The sequence below is a fragment of the Glycine soja genome, chromosome 6, assembly GCF_004193775.1.
Source record: "Glycine soja cultivar W05 chromosome 6, ASM419377v2, whole genome shotgun sequence".
Taxonomy (NCBI): Eukaryota; Viridiplantae; Streptophyta; class Magnoliopsida; order Fabales; family Fabaceae; genus Glycine; species Glycine soja.
In genome coordinates this window covers 34253450-34265728 of record NC_041007.1, presented here as the reverse complement: position 1 = coordinate 34265728, position 12279 = coordinate 34253450, and the positions used below count along the sequence as shown (strand labels likewise).

Here is a 12279-nt window from a genome sequence, read left to right as displayed (position 1 = left end):
ACACCAAGACATATAAGAATCACCTTGAAGGAGAACCCTTGGGCTGATTTCTAGGCACCAAAACAAGATGAAAAGACCTTTTGGTGCCTAGACTTTTAGTCACTTAAGCCATTTTGAGAAGAACCAATGACGAGGCAAACAACCTCCAACCTCATGTTAGCCACTCTGGCATTTTGAAGGCAACAAAATGGCTAGAGTGACTAATGGAAGGAAAAAGAGACTGAGCATCAAGAAGAAAAAGAAATGAGTAAAAAAGTGTTTGCGAAAAAGAAATATGAAGAAAGAGATGAGGCGTAAAAAGAAAAAGGGAACATGGCATTTATAGAAGGAAAAAACAATAAAGAAGAGTCAAAACATTAAAGAAATTGGCACAAAGAACTGCATTAGTTACAAATATGAGAAAGAATGTGGGAAAATGTTGAAAGACACATCAACGCAATGAATAACATGGAAGTTAAAAAGATGAAAATAGTGTGTTTTAAAATAAAATTGACATACATCTCTTAACAATGAAAAGTGGAGAGAAAGCTAGATAAGAAATCAATCAAAGAGTCGAAGCAACTAACAAAAACCAATTCGGAACGTTGGCGACCAACCAAGGGTGAAAGGTAAAAAATGAACCAAGAGCGAAGGAACAAGTGATGTAACTGTCACAAAACACGGTCAACCAAATAACAAATCGCATATTGGGAAAGCTCGAACGAAGATCTTAGGAGCCTCTGTGCAACCTTGAACAGACCTTTTCACACTTATGTCGGATTCTAGAACTATCCAGATCATCGACAAACAGAATATTTAGAACTCCCTTACCCTGGCCGCTCACCGTGGCCTCAAGTTGGCCTGAGACATATCCTATGTCGAACAGCCAAAGAAAGCCAAAGTAGGAACCAAAGAATGTTAGTCAGCTCTGATAAGGGGATTCCATCAGTAGAAACAGATAGGTGTGGATGATGGCGTCATGTGACCATAATAGCAATAGATTCCATCAGATGCACGGTGGACCAGTCCACCACAAACTCTATGTCGTCCAAGACTAGTGGAAAAGTGGGCAAGTTTAGAGGAAGCAACAAATGCAAAAAATGTGAAGTCTTTGAAATTGTTTGCGCCCATTTTAGTCATACAAAATACATCAAGGAAAGCAAAAAAAAAAAAATAGTTTCTGACGCAAAGAAGTAGAAAGCAAATGAGGGAAGTTGATTCAACATCGTTATTAATCACTAGAATACACTCAACCTTAAAGCAGAAGAGTGCAAAAAGTTCAAGGTCTTTTGGATGACTAACGTAGATAACAAAACAAAGAAAAATTTGAAGAATGAGCAAAAGGAATGTAGTGAATTTATAGGAAAACAAGACACCAAATACAACCAATCAGAAAAAATAAGCATTAATTGCGGAAAATAAATACAAAATTCATTTAACGTCAGCAAAAATCAAGGAGCAGTCCTCCAAAGGAAAGAAAGTGGAAATATTCATTGGAGTATGAAGTCAATTATAACAAATCAAAAATCACGAAAGTCGCAAAGGATTAAAGATTTGAATGTAACATGAATGTCACAAAGAAAACTTAATGGCACCAACAAGATTAGATGCAAAGAAAGCCAAGACACGGACACCAAGGAAGTCCAGAACTGACTTACACTCGATAAACCAACATTGCCTCTTTAAGACAATATCGACTCAGGGGCAACTGTTCTGGGATAAATATCAACTTTACACTCAATAAGTTGACATTGCCTCTTTGAGACAATTTCGATTTGGGGGAAATATTAACTTTACACTCGATAAACTGACATTGCCTCTTTGAGACAATATCGATTTGGGGAAATTGTTTCGAGGTAAATATCAACCTTACACTTGATAAGTTGATATTGCATCTTTGAAACAATATTGACTCGAGGGCAATTGTTCTAGGGTACAAATCAAATTTACACTCGATAAGTCGGCATTGCCTCTTTGAGACAATATCGACTCGGGGGACAACTCTTCCGGGGTACATATGTAAATATCAACTTTACATGTCATGAACATGTAGTACAAAACATAAGTATATGAAGATCGACCTAAAGATTATAAGCTAGCTACAAACTCAAGAAGCTGGCTCAAATAAGAAGGTCCCTAACTACGAATCGACTTTGGATAAGTCCAACATAACCTTCAAAATAGGGTATTTAACGCAAATCTATCTAATATACAAATACAGGTAACACAAATGGCAAAAAACTTAACATCTTAAAATTGATTTAATCAAATATTAAAACTGAACCACATTAGTGATTTTTTTTTGAAAAAACAAGACATGTAGATCTAAGGCTAAACGGTTCACTTAATTGACTAGCTAAAAACTTTATTAAAATTCGAAAGGATTGTGGTTACTTTAAATTGCAAAAGTGCATGGGCTCATGCTAGGTGCACCCAACAACATTGCTTGTGCACCTAATATTTTAAGTGAAGTGGCAAAAATGTCCTTCACTTAAAATTTAAAAGGCTTTCTCTGTCTTGTGACATCATTTTCATACGACGTCATGATTCTTCCTCCTCCATCCCTCCGTGTCGTTTTACCACCCCGTTGTCGTCATCAGATTGCATTGTCGCCGTTAAGGTCGTCTCCACCACCGCTGTTCCTTTTTTGCCGTCAAGGTAAGCCTTTTCTGGTATTTTTTGGGTGTTGTGTCGTCTACAATCCATAAAAATCATACGGATTGGATAATCCGTATGAGTTATACGGATTAATCAATTCGTATAACTTATACGGATTGCTTAATCCATATAAGTCATAAGATTACCAATCTGTATAAGTTATATAAATTGTTTAATTCGTATAACTTATACGAATTGAGTAATCCGTATGACTTATACGGATAAAGTAATCCGTATGACTTATAAGGATAAAGTAATTCGTATAACTCATACGCATTACCAAATCACGTATGAATTTTTAATTTTTGTTTTTCAATAGTTAATGTTTTAATTTTTAAAAATTATAAATATTAACATATTTGATTTTTTTTAAAATATATTTATAATTTTGATTTATAAATATATTACTTTATTTTTGTTTTTAAATAGTAATTGTTTTATTTTTCTAAAATTATAAATATATTAATATATTTGATTTTTCTTTAAAATATATTTATAAATATATTATTTTGATTTTTGTTTTTAAATATTTATTGATTTAACTTTTTTAATTATAAATTTACTAATATATTTTATTTTTTAAAAATATATTGATATATTTATAATTTTGATTTATAAATATACTATTTTATTTTTGTTTTTCAATATATTACTATAATTATAATTTTGATTTATAAATATATTATTTTGATTTTTGTTTTTAAATAGTTATTGTTTTAATTTTTTAAAATTATAAATATATGAATATATTTGATTCTTTTAAAATATATTAATATATCTATAATTTTGATTGATAAATATATTATTTTGATTTTTTAAAAATAGTTATTGTTTTAATTTTTTTAATTATAAATATATTAATATATTTGTTATATATTAATTTTTTTCAAAGTGGATTTTATTTAATTAAGTAATTATATTTTAGTTTTTGAAGTTGATTTTTAACAAAGAAGTTAATTTGATAATATATAACTCATAAAAAATATATTTAGATTTTTTTATTTACGAATTATTAAATAGTAATTGATTGAAGTATTGTTTGAATTTTGACATACATTTTAATGTATGTTCAAATTTGCAGATTATGGTTAGAACCAGAGGTTTGGTCGTGCTTTAGGCAGAGTTATAGGAAGAGCCCTGAGGAGAGAAGATAATCGTGATTCAGATAAAGTTCTCCAGCGGTGAAGGCCCACAGCATGTGCACGTAGGCAGCGGGAAGCTGGCCCTAGTTTTGAGGATGTTCAGCACATGGATCACGCAGCTGATGAGGTCCACGAACAGCCTAAAGAAGCAACTGTTGATGATGAAGTTGTTGATGTCGAGGGTTTTCCAAGCGGACTGCACGACACATCAGTTCTGAATGGCTATGCTAATCATGTTGCAGTCATTGTTTGGAATAGAGAGGTGTTTATATTTTTAAATAAATTATATTTTAATAAGTTTTTGTTATTATTGTTAAAATGATTTAATATTTTTTATAAACATCCTGAATTGAAGCTATCCTCCCATGGAAGGAAGGTTCAGAAATTTGGCAGGCTTGTTATAGAGGTTGAAGGCTTAGTTGTTGCCACATGATTATGTCCTCTAATCACATGTGCCTTGGACACTAGCGATCAGGGACTTATATCGGTTTTTGCGGAGAGATGGCATAATGAAATTAGCAGTTTCCATCTTCCTGTAGTAGAGGTGACTATCACCCTCAATGATGTGGCCTTTTTGCTTCATCTGCCCATCACAGGCGCATTCCATAGCTTTGAGACTGTTCATGTTGAGGAAGTGGTGTTGCTATTAGTCGAATTACTTGAGGTGAGTGCAGATGAAGCAAGAGCTGAGACAATACAATGTCATGGGGCATATGTTCGACTATCATGGCTATGAGACATTTATCGTAGCAAATGTGATGCCACACATTGGACTATACTAGCTTGAGTTTATCTGTTGCATTTGCTAGGTTGCACTCTTTTTTCTAACAAGAGTGCAACACACGTGCATGTGGTCTTCCTGGACACCTTTCAAGACCTCACCCAGAGTGGAAGCTACGCATATGTACGACAATTTGAATGATGTGTCTAAAAATAGTGACAGACAATTTGCAGGATATATCACACTATTACAGGTAATTATAATTGAATTTAATTTTTTATTTTGTTCTTCTTTGATGTTGATTTTAATTTTTTTTTGTTTTGAAAATATGTGTAGTGTTGGATTTATGAGCATTTTCATTCTGGTGTTGATGCTATTGTTGTTGAAGATTATCATGAGAGGAAACCGCGTGCCTACCGCTGGAACTCTAGAAGGAATTACCAGTGTCAACGTATCGGAAGCGTCTAGATAGATTGACATCTGATAGTGTTTGTTGGATGCCTTACGGTGACCAACATGTAGTTAGAGACTTCGAGTTGATTTCTTTGTTTTTCGGACATATACAACGGGGTCCAGTTGTTTTCATACACCAACCAGAGAGGGTTGTGCGGCAGTTTGGGTAATGTTCAGAACATTCCTCCATACTCTCCAGCATCAAGATTAAGCTTTGAATATATTGATGACAAATGGATGGATTTTTCTGAGTACCTTGCACTGGTGGGTCAGATTTGTGTTGTGCTGGGACAGTGTGTAGCAAACTACATCGACTGGTTCTACATGATTTATCATCCCTTGATTAGACCGACACAGCCCAAGGATCCAACTAGACATCAACCTGTCGTGCAAGATGACACATATGTTGAACCAGATATTCCTCAGTACTCGGTGGCAGCTGCAGCTGTGGAGGAAGCACCTGCAGATGCACCTTCTCATGTAGAGCAGCCTCAACATGCAGTGGTAACATATATATTCAGCTGACTTTGATATTCATTTTATTTGAACATGCAATGTGTATAACCCTTTTCTGTTGTTGTCAATTTCATAGGATGTTTGCCAAGCAATAGCTGAAAGGTTAGAATGGTTGTTGAATCTGAAGATAGTGATAGAAGTTATAGAAGCATACAGTGTCATGGAAGGCTGCCTAAGGATCGCTAGAGGTGTCACTACGAAACGCAATGTATATGTGTGATTGTGACGAAAATGGCATATGGAAGACGCATGAAGACATTAGAATTTTTTAGGAAATGCTTAGACAATGTTTATCATTTTATTTTATTTGACAACTTTTTTGTCTGACAAATTTCATTTGAGATCTTTTTTATATTAGTATTGAACCTGTATATCATAGGTCGTAAATTAAACCATAAACCTTATACTAGACACGTAACAAAAAAACCTAAGTTTTGAATTAACACAAAACCCTAACTTGAGACATAACAATAAACCCTACGTAGTAAAACCCATCATTTGTGACACACCAGTCAACCCTAATTGGTGGCGTACCAATAAACCCCCATTTTCAAGTAACACTTTACCCTAATAACGCGCATAAGACTAAACCCTAGGTATTATAGTAACCCTAAATCGTTTGAAAGTAAAGTATAATAGATAATTATATGAATTTCCAATGAAACAACTGTATATTAGTGTAGTACATGATAATTACATAAGTAGCTAAATCTTCACTCTTCACTTAAATCAACATAGTTTGTTTTCAACATCAACAAATTTTTGTACTGTTGCATTCTACTTATATATAGAGTTGGCCACTGCTTTACCTGAGGATGACAATTTCTAGACCATAACAAAGCTAGAGGTGATAAGGGACAACGATCTCTTAAAAAACCTGTTAAATATGCACAAAAAATTTCAAATTATTATAACACAATTTATTTCATAAATTAAAAAACTGGATTATGATGCATTTACCTGAACAAAATGATTGTCATACACATGAACGATACATATTACGTGATGCATAGAATAATCTATTGGAGGTTGACTTCTAAGAGGAAAAAATGTCATGCTTTGTTGGAGAGCCAGAGAAACAAGGATGACATTATACCTTGATACAATCACATATCCCATGTTGGTTATATTCATCCACTTATCCATAGTAACCTGCATGTTACAATTATGATTACATTTATTAAAACTAAATTTTAACTAAAAAAATAACAGAAATTACATACCATGGATAACTCATCAACAAGTAGGGACCACTTTAATTCCTTAAATCTGTCTATGCCACCAAGGAGGTTGGTTGATATACTCATCAGGCCATTTGGCAAGTTCTTTAAGCAAATGGTGGCACACCAAAGACCATGAATCTTCACTCATACCTAATAAGGTAGAAATTGCACGATATCTGCAGTTACCGTCAGCTTTGACATTGAAAATGTTTTCAATGAATCATGAATGCACGGATGAAATTGATCAAACATCGGCATAGTCCTTCTTGGAATTGCTTGGTCAAATGATGATGCACTACGTTTGACTGAAGAATTACTATTTTGCACAAAATGTAATGATCAGCATACTCTCAGTAAGACGGATCACACTTTGTTGATCTTTGATATTTGGTCATCAGTTTCTTCTAAGCACCTTTGGTATTAACCTTTTCTTAAGGGGGACACATAGAGTTTAGATCAGGGTAGGCAATTTTACAAAGTTTACTCTTTAGAGTAACTTTGCCACAAACATCAAGTTCTTGAAACCGCTTGGATTTGGTTTTCATCTCATCTGTTATGTTAACCTCGGGCTCAAATAATCTTTGGTCTGAAAAACTTAGCTTCCGCCAAAACATATGGATTACACCTAAAGGTATGCTACCGACAACATATCTAGCTAGCTCACATGCACAAGGAAAACCATGAGTAGTTCTCATTACACAACCACAACGAGAACTGTCAATACCAACATAACTCACGCTCACTCTCAGCGGAAATTTGGTTTAAAGCATACCTTGATACCATGCCAAGTAGTTTTTTGTACAAGGTAACTTTAAAAACATGTCCAATCACATGTGTACTTGTCTCAAAAGATGCCTTAATTTAAGTGTGATGCAGCATGATCATGTTGTTCATGGCTTCCCAAACACTACATAAGTCTCCAAGGCTATTCTGTAGTAGTCTTTTTAAAGCCCAATGAGCAGATTCAACCATGCATATGAAATACACAAAAAAAAATAAACATATACAAATATTTTTATCCATTAAGTCCTAATAGAAAATGACAATTTTCACACATGTTTGTTGTTGTGTTTCCTAAGTGCATCACCTTATTTATCCAGGCTTTAACAAATTTTTCTTTGTGGGGAATTATCAATGTTTTGTTGACATAGTCAACAAACATTGGTCATGGTAAACAAGCAATTTCAAACTTCTTAAGGCAATCATCAAACGGATCCTCAAAAGGACAATCAACCAAACTCCCCCAGGCATCCATCACATAATCCCATGCATTTTTTTTTACCAACTAGGGATTTACATTTTTCCTTGACATTCTTGTCTATGTGAAACCTACACAACAAGTTGGTACACTTGGGGAATACAATTTTTACTGCATTCATCAATGCTAGATCTCTGTTGGTAACAATAACTCCAACAAAGGCATCACGTCTGAGAAAAAGACCTCGAAACCGTTCTAGAGCCTAGACCACATTATTTAGATGTTCTTGTAGAAGCAAGGTATTTTTATGTTTTGATGATGTCAAAGGATCAAGTGCTTCTCAAGTTTTATTCAAGACAAGAATCCAAGAATCCAAGAAAATCAAGATATATGATCAAGTTGATCTCTAGAATCTTAGGAAGAAGTTTCCAAATTGAAAAAGCAAAAGGTTTAGCCAAAGAATTTTATCTAAATCATTTTAAATTGAGATTTACTCTCTGGTAATCGATTACCAGAGGATGTAATCGATTACCAGTGGCCAATATGCTTTCTGAAAAGGTTTTAAATATTTTAGAAAGCATGTAATCGATTACACATGGCCTGTAATCGATTACCAGAGGTTTGGAACGTTTTAAAACAACCATAAGAAATTTGAATTTAAATTTCAAATTTGTGTAATCGATTACAGTAAGTTGGTAATCGATTACCAGTGTTTAAATACTCAAATTTCAAATGAGAAGAGTCATAACTCTTCAGAAGCAACTGTGTAATCGATTACACCATTATTGTAATCGATTACCAATGATGATTTTCGAATATAACTTCCAACAGTCACATATTTTCAAATGTTTTTGAATGGACATCAAAGGCCTATATATAAGTGACTTGGGATACGAAAATTCTTGAGTTTTTATTGCCCAAAAAGTCTTATCCTCTCAAAAGATTAAGAGAGTTTTTCTGAACTAAAATGTCTTATCCTCTCAAAAAGGATTCTTTGGTCAAACACTTTTATATTCAATAAGGAATCTTGATTGATCTTCAATTGTAATATCTTTCTCTTTCAAGAGAGATTTCTTCTTCTCTTCTTCTTACTTCTGAAAAGGGATTAAGAGACCGAGGGTCTCTTGTTATAAAGGATTCCTGAACACAAGGGAAGGGTTGTCCCTGTGTGGTTCAGACTTTGTAAAAGGAGTTTTACAAACAGAGTGGAAAATCTCAAATGGGTTGCTTGAGGACTGGACGTAGGCACGGGAAGTGGCCGAACCAGTATAAATCAAGTTTACATTTCTCTCTTTCCTTAAACTTCTTTTATTTATTGTTATTTATCTTTTGCTTTAAAGAAGTTTATTTTGAATTGTCTTTTGAGTAATTCATGTTAAGGGTGCATTGTTAATCCAAAAAGAGAGAGTGAAATTTTAATTGGGGAATAGTTTTGTATCTTAATTCAACCCCCCCCCCCCCCTCTTTCTTAAGATAACTGAGGCCACTTGTCTAACAGTTCTCCCTCCAAATAGGCAAAACCAGAGGAGAATGTCATCCCTATTGGTGTGACACCAACAAAGTCAAGTAACAGGAGCATGTACCTATTTGTTTTGTAGGTACTATCTATCAAAAATATCAAATTACAGGCATTGCATAACTTCACTGCATCAAGATGACACTAGAAGATATCACATACAACATCTTCATCCTTTAATATATGCCAATGAATATACTAATCTCATTCAAGAAGCTTTATTAGTTGTTGCATTTCAGTATCATTGTCTCTTATGGAAGAACGGTAAGCACTTCTTGCATTGTATATTTGTTTGATTGTTGTATAACTATTGGCATTGTGCTCCTTCAGCGTTAGCAGAATATTTTTTGGTTTCACCATTGACTTTTTCATATCAGTAATAATTATCTTTGCATCCTTAGTCAATCGACCAATGTATAGATGTCCAACTAATAACTTTGTCATTTCATGATTGTGACTCCCACACATTAACTTCAACATCCATCCTTGGCCTTCAACCACTGGTTTCTCACGCAACTTAAAGGGACACCCACATTTCCTACTACCAGTATCTTTTCTTACAAAATCTTTCTTCCTGGACCTATACTGATCACTCATTTCACAACCAATTAAGACAAATGAAGTCATTCCTCTCATACCAGTGTTTGTGTCTGACCTCATAATGACTGTCACAAAACCAATTTCATAAGCAACAACTCGAACCCAATTCAAAACATCATCACGGGTAGCAAACACCTACAATGCAATCCAAACATCTTTACTCTTCAACAAACATTCAATAACTTACTTTAATAACAAAAAAAATCATATTAATACATGAGAAGTATTAAATGCATCAAAACAATCAACATGTTCTAATTTCACACCAGCTTCATCTTCATTTTGTTCATTCATATCAACTTCTTTAGACATTATATTGTCATACATCCACTCATCTTCATCCATCTTAATAAGACATTCAAAAATTTCGATCACAAACAAACGACCCCTAATCACACCATACATATACTATCACACAAAATCCTAAGTATTTTTTACTGCATTTAATAATATAAAACTTTAAAATTGATAATCATATATATTAAAAACCAATAACATCAACTTTTCCTACTTAAAATTCATAACCATATAATACATAAAAAATTATAAACTAACCATATGTACTCAAATAAATTATATTATTGAACTTAATTCTAATTCATCAAATTATAAGCACAAAAAAAAATCAATTTTAGACCACAACAACTCAAATAAATTATAAGTGTAAATTATTTTACAATTAATACCACTTCCAAAATATAAAAACAAATACTTACAAATTAATTATCAAACTACACTTATTTAAAAATATTTAAAATAATAATACTAATTACATTTCAAATAAACAAATAAATTTTTTTTGCAAATTAATTTTTATAACAATCATATTAATATATTTATAATTAAAAAACAATAAATATTTCTTTTAATTTTACATTAAAAAAATTAAATTTGTATAATGCATACGAATTAACCAATCCGTATATGGATTGATTAATACGTATAACTCATACGGATTGACAATCCGTAAGTTATATAATACTTACGGATTGATTAATCCATAAGTATTATATAACTTATGGATTCTTTAACCCGTAAATCTTATGCGTAGAAAACACATAAAACAAAAACCACGACGTACCTTCGTTAACAATCACACTAACCATTGCCACAGTCATCATTTGCTGACGTACTTCCATAACACTTTCACCTCCACCGAAGCGGCCACAATGCACCTCTCCTCTCATGAAAATGAAAAAACGATAAATGAATGTGTTAAAAACATTAAAGAAAAAGGTAAAAGGAAGAAGAAAACAGACAGGGGTATTTTCATAATACTATTTTATCGTTGAGTGCACAAACAATATGGCTGGTGCATCTAGCAACACCCAAGTGCATGCCTGTCTCTCATTTTCTCTGTCCAATTAAGAGCTCTGATGCAAAACGGAAAACAGAAATTACGTGAAATAGGGACTGGCCAAAAGTGTGAAAACGAAAAAAGGAAATAGCCTACACCAAAAGGGAAGTTCCTCAGCCAGCTATTTCCAGAGCTTTGTGCCACAGAGAAAAATGAATTATACTTAACTGCAGTGTTATTCTTGATGCTAGCTAGCCTTGGAATTGCTCTCGATATAGGTCTATTTGACTATGTTTGAGATTAATTTTACAATAGCCCACCCTGTCCATTTACCACGCGAAATGAAAGAGATAAATGAAATGCTAACAGTATTAAAAAAAATTGTCGGTTTGTAATAATTTTTTTTTCCTGGGTAGCTTTTAAAGGGAAAATATATGGATGAAAAAGATGAGTACTATATTTGAAGTCTTCTTTTTTTACTTGCGTATCTTTTAATTTAGATGAATCTATTTTCGTATCATTTCCAGATGAGTAGTAAATAATCTATTGAATGTTTTATTTTGTTTAACATAGCATAAAAAATATAACAAATGGAAATGATTAATTTTATGAAAGTATGAAGAGAAATTTAAATTTAACACATGGGATGAACAATTTTTTTATGAAAATAAATAGGGAAATTTATACTTAATTCATGGAATGAACTTTGTGACTGAAATTTTTTATCCAGACAAAATTAAAGTTTCTTTACCTAATTAAAATATTTTATTACATAACAAAAATCAAGTTAAATTAATGTAATAATAATAATAATAATAATAATAATAATAATAATATTATTATTATTATTATTATTATTATTATTATTATTATTTTATGCATGCAATATTAGTGTCTAAAATAAATTTTAGGAAATAATTATTTATTTCTTATTCATTACCTTCCCACTTAAATAAATTATTCAAGATTTTTGAAA

General features: G+C 32.6%; 1 protein-coding gene across 1 annotated transcript; it reads left to right on the top strand.

The window, feature by feature from the left end:
* Positions 1 to 3885: 3885 nt before the first annotated feature.
* On the top strand, positions 3886 to 5689 carry LOC114416130. The gene is made up of 6 exons (XM_028381000.1): positions 3886 to 4041; positions 4255 to 4443; positions 4589 to 4753; positions 4889 to 4951; positions 5077 to 5457; positions 5546 to 5689. The coding sequence occupies exons 1-6, from the start codon at positions 3886 to 3888 to the stop codon at positions 5687 to 5689; spliced, it is 1098 nt and encodes a 365-aa protein (XP_028236801.1).
* Positions 5690 to 12279: the final 6590 nt, after the last annotated feature.